The following is a 13,770-nucleotide window of genomic DNA, read 5'->3' as shown; positions in this document are numbered from 1 at the left end:
ATTGTAAAGCGGAACTTGAAATATCTGGCAATCTTAAACACACCATCTACAGAACGCTCACTCCGTAAGAGCTACCTGACCTACCTACACAATGGCCAACACATATTAATGCATATGAAATGGGACAGAGCTCTTGGTTGCCCACATAAGACACTTGCACTGAGATGCAAGATTTTTTTGCATAGCTCAGGAATCTTTGAAAATCTACTGTTTAAACAACCTTACAAGGTAGAATTCCTAGGTACTTCAGCTGTCAGAACCACCAATGTTTTTAAAGCCTTGACCAGAACACACAACACATGGGTGTGCAAACAGCAGTGAAACATATGGGTTGGAAACGGAAGCCTGGAAGAGTCACTGGGGAAGAGAGGGATTATCTTTTTCCAAAAGGATGTTTATTACATATTTCTTCTAAAAAGTTCAGCATGTGAAAAAGAAGAGGACATATGTTCATCAGTTGTCCCTGAGATATCCATCTTATTTTTCTAGTTAAGAAGCCAATCTTCCATGAAATTCCCCCAAAACCTAACAGATGGGTTGAATTACTAATTGTGAGAAGGCTAGTTCTACAATGATGATATTAAAAAAATCCCATAGACAAACAAATAAGAATAGTCACAAGAGAAGCTTTGTTTGGAGCTGGATCTCTCTAGACCCAGGAAGCAAGCTGCATGATGATGTACAATAATTACTTCATAAGGGGAAGAGCTATGTGGCATATTTAAAGCCTTTAATTTCTATTCCCTTGTTTAAATGAGATTATTGCTCTCTGTAGCCAATAACAATAGATTTTTAAAGTTTCTTTTGATTTGCCAGCAAAGCAAATATCCTTTGGTAAATCTATGAACTGAACAATGATTTTTCATTTTTACACCACCAGAGTCAATTCAATTTTCCAGCTATAAGTCTCAAGTCTCTCCCTATCAGCTTGTTAACGTACAAGTGCTGTGCTCTAAACCATGCCTGGAAAAATCTCCATAGGCTTTGCCATCCCATGTTGCTTCTGAACATTGAATTCATTGCTTATGAATCACTTCACTGTATGTAAACACTCAAATCGCTAAACCACATCTAATACTGTACATAGTAATCAAGTGATGTTGTCACAGTAGATGCCGTAACAACGAATGTCTGTATGGATTTACTGAGACAGCTCTGAAAATGTGGCTATTAATGTTTCACTTTTAAAAGCACATTTTGCCTGTTTATGAACATATTTTATTTGCAGCTGTGAAATGCCTGTAAAATATTTTCAGGCATCATGTCTTCTTGAGATACTCACAAGAGTCCCACCAGCCTCCCTAAGACTGTTCTCGTGACAAAATAGCACCATCTTTTTCCTGATATTTAAGAGAACTGTAACTTAGAGTAACCAGTGTGACAGCTTGACTGGGGCCTGTTTGTGTTAGCATGCCATTTCATCTCAGTAGCTTTTTGCATGAAGTCACACAGATAAGCATCCCAGGAAAAAAATAAATAAATTGCACTCACCCCTAAAACCAAATCATATTCCCCTTTAAATTTAAAATGCTATAAATCAAGTCAATGCTCAGTTCCCCTGAAGCGTTCTAGCAACTGTGTATGTTAACTTGTTAAAGCGTTGCTTTTGATTCCTTAAATAATGCTGGGTACATTTTTTTCTCGCAGGTGTATGACAAACCTTGATGCCGAGCTCTATGTTCTCTCCTCCATACACATCCATCCCAGGATCGAGGAGCCCAATCTCTCCAAAGAACTTCCTGTGCACAACAAAGGAGCAACCAATCATCGCTGGTGTCCTGTATGAAAAGAAAAACAACAAAAATGGAACAGATTATTGACATTTTCTAATTTTTAGTGGACCAAGGGCTGATTTCTGCAAAGCTCCCGTTGGCTCCACGTACCCCCGACATCAGTGATCGCAGGGACTCTGCAGCAATGAGTGAGCTCTGTGCATTTGGAGACATTATCTCATCACAGCAACGTAATTGTCCGAAATGCAAGTTTGCTTCAATATGTACAGAGTGGAGAAAGAGTTTTTCTAGGATTAAATTACTGAAAAGTCTTCAGGTCTTTGCTCTGTCACAAACATCTTGCTATGTCTGTGAGCAAGGGCACAACTTCTTTGGAAGTTGTGAAGGAAATAAAATATTGGTATTTCCTTCCTTTTACTTTCTTCTAGCATGTCTAGGAACACAGTCAACTTCAGCACGGACACTAGTATTTGTGAAATGAAGTTTCTACTTCAGATCTTTATCCACCAGCTATCAACACCAGCTATCAACAAGAGTGACGCAGAAGCAAATTCTTCAAAAACTGAGGGCAACTGTTTACAAAATCATTGCTGTGTCTTTTGCTCAGTTACAGTGCTATCTACGGTGCTCTAGGTTAGCGTGAGGAAGTTTTCACATTTACCCTGTGAACCCTCATGCCCTCCAGCTAACAGTGCTGCTCAGCCCTACCTCTGCAGGAGCAGCCCAAGCAAGGTAAGGAAAGCAAGTCAAGCAAGTCCAGCCAAGGAAAATAACAAAGGAAAATGAGAGCAGTACTACCAGCACTGATGACATCAGTGTAATAAGCAGAAAGACTGAGAGAAAACTCAGTGTCAGGGGTTAATTTATAATAACTATGCAATTTCAAGGACACAGTAGATGGCTGTGTTTACTAACCACCCCTGCTGTCACATGCACACGCACCGTCCCTCCCTCGTTACCTTGCAAAGCGCTCGTCAGATCTCCATCTGATACAGCTTCCCAGAGATGAGGATGCTGTTCTGATTTCCACAAGCTGAGATCATGTTTGGGGTATTTTGTGAGCAGTTAAACACTTGTGACCCTCTCCATAAAATTACGCTTTGCTACAGAGCATGGCACTGAACAAAACCGTATCATTATACCCTTGCTGCCTGGGGATACACTAATCTGTTGTGGTTATGGTATGTGGAGAGTTTACCCCCCGGGATATTTTCTGTACTAAAATAGAAATATAAAAACCATTTGCCCCTTTAACCTGCTTTCATTTGAATCCATGCTGTCAGGATAAAAAACAAAGATCCACTTGAAGGGATCAGCAGGGAGGAGATGACGAATTCTGCAGGTGAGCCATGCCAAGGTACTGCTATTTTCTCAGGATCCCTCCTGCCTACCCTGAGCAAACAAAGCCCTGTGCAGGACAGGAGGGCCATCATCTCTGCAGCTCCTTGCCTGAGGACGCCCACTTTGTGCTACCTGGGGAACACTTCCAGGACTTAACATAAATGGTAGCCCATGTCTCTGGGAATCTCAGGCTACTTAGAAATGCATGCTTTCTGGAGGAAATTGGATTCTGAGGTAGAAACACGGCAACAGGATGGCATATTTTAATGATGGCCTCAAATTCCTGGCTCAAAGCACAGTTCATGGGTTGTCCACACCCTGAGGCACACTCAAGGCTGAACCAAGCACTTAGCGACCACAAAGGAGGAAAGTGCCCTCAAACCCACCCCGACGTGGGTTACGGATGGAGAGGATCAGACCCATGCTGCCCAACACGCCTGTAACTCCTACAGCAGCCTTTGGGGGACCCTGGTGCACGCAGGTGGCTGCAGCATGCGATAACCCCGCAGGGGCCTCGCCACGGCTCCGCCAACAGCCAGCCACGCTTGTCCCTGCGAAACCCCAGAGCTCCTCGGATGAAGAGTTCTAGCCACTTAAGTATTATTATTTATAGGCATTTTAATACTTTTGATAGACTGGTACAACAGCTAAATGCTGTTGCCATATTAAATTAGTTAGCATCAGAATCCATCTGAGGTGTTTTTTTTTCAATAGATTTCTTCCCTGACAGCCCGCTCGGCCTTCCCTCCAATAAGCGGTGTAATGTTTCATGGTTTGCTGCCACTCTAGTACTTAAGATTTCAATTCTATTGCTTTATTTGTAGCAAGTTAACTGCCATTAGCAGAAACAATTCTTTCTAAAATGATAACCACGTTAGAGATGCCAAATGTAATAGCTCCATTATCCTACATTACCTGCTGGAATTAAATAGAAGCTAAGTGTCTCTGGTTTTACACTGAGCAGGAACAACCCAGCCTGTCCCCTCCATGGGGAACAGATGCGGTGGACACAGGGACCTTTGACTTCTCCAGTCACGCTGACAGGAAAAAAAACAAAGTTTTCAGCCAAATAAATCTGCATTTCTGACTCCATCATTTAGATCTCTGGGAGCTCACCACCAGGTGAGCAAGGTTTTCTGAACCAGACACCCCTCAACAGCCGTGCACGGGACCTGTACCCCAGAGACCAGACACCAGCCACAAAGCCTGACCTGGTAGGGATGGAGAGCCCCATGCTCTCACTGCGAGGGCATGCCACAGTCATTTAACAACAAAAACCTAACCTCTTGGCAAAAACAAAACTGAGCGTGGTTTTTGTTTGTTTTTTAATCATTACAAATAAAATAATCTTATTTTTCAGTTACCCACAACATTTGAAAAGCCACCGGTTCCAGGAGCTGGCCATGCTGTTATCAGCTTTGTAAAGCACAAATTTAAAGGACTGTGAAAAAGAAGTTCCCCAAACTGTCCACTCCTGCCCTAGACTGCCACACAAGAATGGTTTTTTTTGTCATTATTTTGCAACACTCCTTCTCTTTGTAGACCAGAGAGTCACTCATCCTTCCTAAAATGCTTACAGAAACAGCCTGATGGGGATTTTGCAACTTCACCTTCACATTTTCTTCTTCATTTTCCTGCACACTCTGTTTTCAACAAACGATAACCATGAAGCATGCAAAGCAGCGCTCCCGAGCGGATCTGAGATCCCTCAAGCAATACAAATTAAGTGCTACATTCTTCTTTGTAACAATGCCTCCATATTAAATAAATGAGGAATCATGCGGCGCTCAACAATTTAAATAAAAACACCATTTGATTTTGTAGTAAATCCTTCAAAAAGGTGGACGTTTACAATAATAGATAGCCCATCCACAATGAAATTATGGCCTGCAGACAAAGAGCTGATAAAGCCTCTTGTTCCTCTGCCCCTTAATTAAAAGCATTAACACAGTTTGTTTTTAAAAATCACACAGCTCAGCTCGGCTCAATGCATTTATTTGTCCCGATAGCTGTTTTTTCTTTAATGAGAAAGGAAAAGCAGAAATTGGCAGAAAAGGATGAACAGAGATGTTTAGCAGAATCACTGGTTTTGTAACCAAAAATCCACAGCGTTAGTTCCTTGCCGTTTTTTCTGTTGGCTCTTCTATACAGCAAGTGACAAAAGGTCAAGAAGAACAGCTTTTATGAAATATCCTCAGCATGAATCTCTAAATAAAGATGAAGAACATACAGGGGAAAACGTTTATCCTAGTCTATTAAGTTACTTTAATGGTCTTCCTTTCTTTAGTGCACAGTTACCATCTAATGATTAAAAAGTCTCAAGTAGATTGCTTCTTCAATTCAAGGAAATTAATTTTCCTACACAATTGGATTTTGCTTCCAATTTTATGCTAAAGCGAAAGTTATAAAATATGTAGAAAAAAGATATTAAAAAAATAATTAGTGGTCGTACCATTGAGTACAGGAAGACTGAGAACATGCTTTAAGAATTTGCTGGGGTGTCTGGTTTCCATTAAAGTGCCACTGTTTTTAATAAATATCATTCATGGAGCTGCTCTACCTTCAACAACACAATCCCATACCTTTAGGAGACACGGCACCACATGTAGCACATCTGCGATGGTACTTTACATGCCTAGAAAGATGTAATTTTTCATTAACATCTCCCAAACTTGCCATTCCTCATTTAATGCACTAAACTCAAACATTTTCACTTGCATCTTGAGGTTTCAGACTTGTCCAAACTACGTACAATTCTCCTCTTCTGCAGCTCCACGTTTCAGCTGGCGGTCAGTCACTGGTGGGATCCAGCATCTCAGCAGGAAATACGGGGAGACCCTGAGCTTGTGGCCTCAACTTACCAGTTGAGGAGCATCAGCTCGGATCTCACCCCCAGTCCTGCACTGGATTTACACCTGGATCCCACACTGACCACCCAGCAGTCATCACATCTGCCTCAGAAGAGCTGAAAACAGACTCATAACATGTAGAAAATTTAAGTTAAATCATCAAATTTGGTGAAATTAAGCACATAGCTTCCAATAGTAGCCTGCGAATTATTTCCCTGAGTACACCAGGGTTAAGGAGAACACGATCGTTACTTATTTTACATGGCAATCTGTGATAAAGCAATTTTCTTTTGGCCCCAGATGAAATTAAGAACCCAATTTTCAAACAAAAAAAGACTGTCAGTGCTGTACACCTCTATGTTTCTTAATTTGCGGGATGGTGAACGTATTGTAGAATAAAGACCAAGATGTATAACACAAAGGTTTATAGCAAGAGAATACGTGTGTGGAAATAAAATACAATGATGCGGCATTAAGAATCGACCCCTCTGGTCATAAAACCGGGTTAATCCCTTCAGCTCCCGTGTGCCCAACCTCCTGCCCATGGGCAGCAGAGCTCTGTGGGCAGAGGCCGTACAAAACTCTCTGCTCTGGCAGCGAACTGTGGCCTGGGCACTGTCCAGCCACGAGGTGACTACAGCCTACAGTGACCCCAGGCCGCCAGGCGGTACTGGGCCCAGTCTGGATGCTGCGGGACCATCAGGGGTGCCGGAGGAGCAGCATCTCTGCTGAGCGCCCCAAGTGCCACCCTGGGGCGTCCCCAGGCAACACGCCGGTCTCATGGGGACCTGCAATGTCTTACAGCAAGGTCACAGAGGAAAATTCTGGTCACTTGGGGCTGGGGAACAGTCAGAAATGGAAGAGAGGAACTGAACGAGTTAGAAGTGAATGGTAAAACAACAAGCCCGGCCTTCAGTCGCATTCGAGCTAGTGACTGTTCAAAACCCTTGGGAGCTGCTCTGGGGACGAGGGTGGTGAGGCTGTGACAGGATGGGCTCGGGCACAGCCCAGCGCTGGAAGTGACCCTGTTCTTCTCTGCAACGAGACCGCAGCAGAGCAGGACAGCTCCTGTGGTGCGGGAGCGGTGGTGGGGCCGGGCAGAACAAAACACAGGCCCAAAGGCAAACCTGGCCAGGCCTCTCCAGCGAAGGGCTGCCCCCTTCTGTCCCCAGCCTGGCCCTACCCCCCCCCCCCATGCTTTGCTCTGCCTTCCCTGTCCTCAGAAAGGGCTCGGCCACTTCCAGGAGGCAGTAGCGGGTACAAGGATGAGTGGAACTGTCCTCCCCAGCCTCCTCCCCGCAAGTACAACAGCCATGCAAAAGATCCAGTGCCCATCTCACCCCTTCCCCTTGCTCCATCTTCTCCAAAAAGAAAACACACAGGGCAGACGTGGCCTGCATGCCTGCTATAGAGCCAGCATTTGCTTTAACAATGAACTTCAGATAATTAATTCAAGAAGTTTGCAGTAATGGAGGTGCTGCAGTGCCAGGGCAGCTGCGGGAGGGGACCAACAACAGCGCACCAGTGCAAGGGCAAGATGCTGATCACAACAGCCCGGAAACCAATGTCACAGATGAAGTGCCTCTCCGAAGGAGAAATATATATTGTTTCTGCCTCCCATGGAGGGGCATCTAAGTGCAGATGCAGAGTCAGGCAGGAGCCAGGCTCTCAGCTTCCCTTCGCTGCCTGTGTAATGGTGTGGGCAGATAAAAGCTGAATGTCTTTCAAGAGAGTGCAATAAAATTTCTAGGAAGGAAAGACACTGTAGCCCACAGCAGCGTACCTTGCTTAATATTATTCCCAGGATGGCATCTGCAATAGTTGTTTCTTGAATAATTCTAGCTTCCCTGCCCCAGTGACCTTGTTTAATTGTCTGTTTCGAATGGGTTTATTTTCCCACTGTTGCTAAGTACTACTGAATCTGTGAAACAAATTAAAAATAAGAGATACCACATAAAAGAGATGCTAGATTGAATGCCTTTCCTGAATTTATTGGAGATTAATACGACTTTAACTTCTAATGACACAGAAGCTATGAAAACTCTGTATTTTTGAAAATATCTATTATGTCTACAACGTCTGTGACCTTGCTCAAGATACATCTGACTTTGTCGCTGTTGTATGCCTGCTCTGATTTCCACGTCAAGAAGTGACACACCCTGCGATCTCAGGGAAATCATTGAACTTCTCTGTACCTCATCTATCAGATGAGTAGAATACCTACAAGGTCTTGAGAGAAAGCATTTAATAAATCACTTTAGTGACTTCTGCATTCAAGTTGCTGAATTATCTACCACTGTTGTTACACATACCGGACCCCTCCCACATTTAAGCAACCTATGGTGAGAAAAGCACTGGTAGATAATAACCTTACAAGTAAGGAACTGTGCGCACGGTTTTCTGCTTCAAGCCTTGCTTTAGGCCACCAGCAGCAACGAAAGCAGCATGCACGCCCTGACCGTGCCCAAGGTGTGTTAAGATACAGCATGTGAGCATAAAGCAGATTACTATTACACGTCCAAGGTTCAGGACTGTAACTCAACTGTAGAATTTCCTCTGCAGGAGAAAAAAAAAATGCTGCCAAGGTCATCATCTAAAAGCATTTTCCTTCCTTGCTTATTTTACAAAAAACGAGGATGTCCCAACACTTGATGTCACTGCATGCCTGCTGAACACCCACCTCCATGCTCCCATTTTCTCCAGCACTTTCATTAGGGCTTTTCCTGCAGACATGCATGCTGCTATAGGCTGTCAAAATACGGCTGCTCATGTGCAGGTAATAACAGTCCCCAGCTGTACGTATTTTTTTCATATGAATTCTAACTCCAGCCCCAAACATCTCCCTCACCTGGATCAGCACTGTTTGCTTGCAGAGATTTTGACTAACGCCAACACTGAAGCCCACCTACCAGCACCATGGTCCCTGCACTCCCAACCCTCTGCCCTTTACCTTCTGCAAAGGAGAAGCAGCACCTCAGTTGCCCTCAAAACATTTAAGAACTTAACTAAATGCCATTTATCTACCCTTTTACAAACATCACCCACACTGAATGAGGCAGAAGCCTGAACGACACCATGGTGTGCCAGGTCAGAGAGGCCAGGTGAAAGCTTTAACCCGCAGGCCCCATGTACTTAACCCCATTTCCACAGCCACGTGGAAGCAGAAGACTTTTAGGCCACGTGCCGGCTGTCCAACCATCTCCCACAGTGGTCTTGTAGGGACCCCAGTAGAAGAAACCACCCCTGAGAAACCCTTCTGGACCAATGTCTGCGACATGGGAATGATCCTCGCCTGGGGCCATGAAGCTTTACGAGCACAAGCACGTTTGGGCTCTTCTCTGAGCTGTCTGCACAGGGAGCAATGCTGCACCACAGTGTTTGAGGTGTGTGGTTTTGAGCCTAAAAATGGCAAACCTGAGTACAAGCACTGAAGAAGCCACCTTGGAGAAGGTTAATTTGATAATTACCCCTCAAATGGGACTCAGTATCTGTTCAGGAATGGTTCTGAGGAAATCATTACTATTACAAGATTCTCCCTTGGGATAAACTTAAAAGATGGTTCTTCATTTTAGCTGATTTAATGGCAGTTGCAGAGCTATTGCTGGAGGCAGCACAGAGACAGACGCCTGGGGGAAACCCAGTCTTTTACACTTGGTGCAAAGCCCCTGGCCTGCACTGGTGAGCCTAGGGCATGGGGAAAGACGCTTTCCCACAAGCCACTGTAGCACAACTGCATGCCTGTAAACATCAGTTTATGGTCACCCATTTATCCATAAAGGCAGAACTGGGCAAAATAATAGTGATCCCTCATAGTGATTTATTAGGGACAGTTATACAGGAGAGGCCACAGTCTCAGACTTGGAGGATGAGATAAAACAAAGCATGATTTTCACATATATATTAGCTTGTATTGGAAACCACTGAAAAATATGTAAAAGATAGCATGAAAAGTACTTTCCCTGTCTGGAAAGCTATTGCACATCAACACGGAATACAAGGGAGCACAGATTAGCATGGATGAAGAGTCAGAAAGGCGCAGAATTTAGTTAACCTGTTTTTACTTTTCCTAAATGACTGGTCCCCTGGAGGTCTTACACTCAAAGCAGATATGGAACTTGCTGTTATGTTTTACTTGCACTGAGAGCATCCAGACAAAGTACATCTTGCTATCAAACCCAGGAGCTAAGCAACAAAGCCTTGTCTGCCCTAGGAAAATAGATGCTTTCTTATATCTCGTTAGTTAAAACATGCTAACCAGCATGAGGTAAAATTCTAGCAAAACAAAGCAGCTTGAAATTTTAATCTGAGCTGGGAGGTGAGAGTAAATCACTCCCCAATCTCTTCCCCACACTGTGCATCACCATGCCATGCACGGGAAAGCTGTTACTACTTAACACACGGTAGGTACAGTGAGCACGCACCTTTAAAGATTAATCAAGAGAAGGTCACAGTCTTTTCCTGCTATCGACTATCACTTGCCTCTTCAATGCAAGTGGGAAGCGCCCTCCTGAACAGCTTATTCAGGATTTTCAGTCTCACGTGAACTTTTCATTAAAAGGGTAGTGTTTGTATTTGCAAATCAGACCTATTTATTCCATGCTAGAGATGCAGAACTCCCCAGGGCAACATCAGGAACTAGCTTCAAAGTTTCACTAGAAGAAGTTTAAAACCTCTTTTCTGCTAATTGGCAGGGACCAAAATCCACCTCACTGGGCAGAGCAGAATAGGAGACGTCTTCATCAGTTCTCCAAAACACTTAGATTTAACACACAGAGCTAGGCAGCAAACACTTTTAAACCATTTTCCAGTTTTTCAAGACAATATTTTTAGGTAGTTCTAGACACAGGGACTTGCATTTGCACCACTTTGGAAATCACAGTGACATGAGGACAGACTAAGGCTTGGTCTCAACTGCATAAAGCTGAAAGACTTCTTGTTCTTTATTCACTTCAGCACATGATCTTTTGGCATTTCCAACACCTGATTTATTAGAACATAATGTTTGGTGCAGGAGAAATGGAAGAAAAAAGAGGAAATTCTTATACTTAAAAGTACCCGAGATGGAGGCCAGAGTTTGTGTGTCAGGCTGCACATGCTCACCTCATCCGGCACCTAATCCTAATCCCACGGGTTTTCAAATGGGAACAACTAATCCCTTGTGGAAAAAGTAGGCATCAGTGACGGTAAACTTGCAACAGGTACATTTGGGTACCACTGCTGGGTCCCCACCGTCCTGCGCACTGCAGCCCCCCGCAGGTTCAGGTGCCCGGAGCTGCTCGCGCTCAGTGAGCAGCAGGTCCGAATGGCTCCTGCAGGAGCTGCTTTGCCAAGAGCACGTCCCTTTGCTTGCTATTGGCAATAAATGCAATGCAACTGTAACTTCATCTCCTTCCACTGTCGCTAGACTGCTAATTAAATGATAATTACTTTTAGATGTAATATGTATAACTAACAGGCACTTAACAGGAACACGTTATTTACTTTTCTTTTTTAGCGTGAATATATTTTTTCTCAAGGGCAGCAAAGTGGCTGACTTTCAGTCATGTTCCTCCTCTCCACCTAGCAGAAAAATCACAGGAACAAATTTCACAGGTAAACAAATTTCTCGCTTGCTTCAGATGCTACTCCCAGCCCAACTCAGCAACAGGGCGTGCCTGGTTAAAGCAGGGCCTGAAGGTCTGAGTTGCTGCAGACTCCTTCAGGACCCAAACCAAGACTTAGGCAGCATGTCGTGTCCTGGCCTAGGACATGAAAGTCAGCACAACCCTATCAACTCACCAGCCTACCATGTCACAGCAAACACTCCTCAGGGGCCCTGCACTCAGCTGCTCCTCACACAGAGGCACCAAGAGGAATGAGCTCAGTGCAGAAAAACAAGCCACAACTGCTTTCTTCTTAAAGACGCAGCTGGGGGAGGCTGTGGCACCACCCACATCCGCACTGATATGCACGTATACAGACCAGTCTAAGCTGAGACTTTCAGAAGGGAGATGCCACACATGGGATGGTTCCATCCTGACCGTGCAGCTACTTTTTCACAGAATCACAGAATCGTCTAGGTTGGAAGAGACCTCCAAGATCATCTAGTCCAACCTCAGCCCTAACACTAACAAGTCCTACACTAAACCATATCGCTAAGCTCTACATCTAAACGTCTTTTAAAGACCTCCAGGGATGGTGACTCAACCACCTCCCTGGGCAGTCCATTCCAATGCCTAACAACCCTTTCAGTGAAGAAGTTCTTCCTAACATTTGCCCTTTTATGATGAAGATACACAAAATCACAAGGAAGGCGTTCATGACTAATCACACAAAACCAAAAAGCGTTCTCCAAGGCAGCGCTTACACCAGAGTACTCCTCCTCAGGTTTAAAATATGCTTCAAGTAACTACTAAATGGAAGATGGAAAAAACTACAATTCTACAGTTAAACTGTCTTTGAAAAGGTGGCGATAATATGAAGATGGGCTCTTTGATTATGAATGTGAGCATCACTCTAGAACAAACCTACCCTGTTTATGGCTGAAACGGTATTCTTACTCTGAACTCTGACCACTCAAACCAAAACCAGAAGCCAAGGTAGAGTCCTCTCTTGCTATGGATCATTGCCTGTAACAAAGATGCTGCAAGCCAAAACGATGCATCTGGGGACAGACACGCAAATGAAACCGCCCTATGAGCTGTCACAACGTCGAGTTAATTCCCTTTTCAGCTAGGAACAGAGTGCAAGTCCCTGCCTCTGCTGGTCCCTAAGACATAATGTAAATGACAGAGCAGTGAAAGACGAATGCCATCATTACACAGAGCTGTGCTCGTGAAGGCAGGCACCCAGCACCTCTTCCACTGGACAGTCATTTTGCAGTCACTCTCAAACCTACAATGGAACCACATCACGTACTGGCCCTAGTTTCCTTCAGACACACAGAAGTACCTCCTAAACCTAAATTCCTCCTAAATACTAAACTAAAGGCACTATCAGAAGTCTGCATTGGCTGATGATTGAGCTCTTCACTACAAATTAGTTTTGCACAGGTCCACATTGCTTTCAGATATATTGCTGTAATGGATGCTGAAGTTAAAGATTCAGGAGACAGAAGTTATTGGGAATTTCATGGATATTTCTGCAGACAGAATTTGGGCAAACATGTTTGCTTTCACTATAGGCTGTTACTAAGAATAGGGACGTAAGTAATGGTTATTGACAGATGGAGCAGTTTCACTTTGTGGGTAAATGAGAGTGCACCGAAATAGCCCTGTAAGCACCTCAAAGAAGCTGAGTAATGCATTTATTTTGACAACTACTTGATACGAGCTGATTCGTAGGGAGGGCAACTCTCAGGTTTATCTTACCCTTCACGCATCCACAGCACAGAAGCACAATTCCTGAGAAATATAACAGATACATTTTGTGCCTCCAGCATTTAATAGTAAATGTCATTCTCATTTCTCGGGGTTTGGGGTTTATTTTAAACACTGAGCGAAGCAGATAGAAAAGAAAAATGAATAATGGGAAGAACTATATCAAAATGTAAAAGCAAGGTCAGTAAAGATGATTGCCAGGTGAGGAAATTCAGAGGTGCAGAAGCAGTTTTGGATTCACCTCCATTTGGATTAGAGTAGATCTACCCAACCACAAATCAAGTGTCCTGGTATTTACGAAGGGATTTAACCAAACTGTCTATTTAAGGGTCAGGCAACTTTGAGCCAACAGCTTCAAAAGCAGTAATCACATCCAGTCCCAGGTGCATTCAACACCCCAATGAAATTTTAAGGCTCTGAGCATTTCCTCCCATAGATGCACAACAGGCTGGGGACCACTACTTCTGATGCACGTTCTCTTTGAAAAGG

At 44.0% G+C, this 13,770-nt stretch overlaps 1 protein-coding gene across 2 annotated transcripts in view; it reads right to left on the bottom strand.

Annotated features, from left to right (window-relative positions):
* Nucleotides 1-13,770, bottom strand: part of GALNT17 (polypeptide N-acetylgalactosaminyltransferase 17) — a 208,433-nt gene that overhangs the window by 72,989 nt on the left and 121,674 nt on the right. For both annotated transcript variants that reach the window (XM_083806492.1, XM_083806491.1), the window contains exon 6: nt 1,661-1,778. In XM_083806492.1, coding sequence (XP_083662618.1) covers nt 1,661-1,778 — 118 coding nt within the window. The remainder of the gene's footprint in view (nt 1-1,660; nt 1,779-13,770) is intronic.

The sequence above is a fragment of the Anser anser genome, assembly GCF_964211835.1.
Source record: "Anser anser genome assembly, chromosome: 20".
NCBI classification, from domain to species: domain Eukaryota; kingdom Metazoa; phylum Chordata; class Aves; order Anseriformes; family Anatidae; genus Anser; species Anser anser.
The sequence above is the reverse complement of the archived record's forward strand: the minus strand, read 5'-3'. Positions and strand labels throughout refer to the sequence as shown.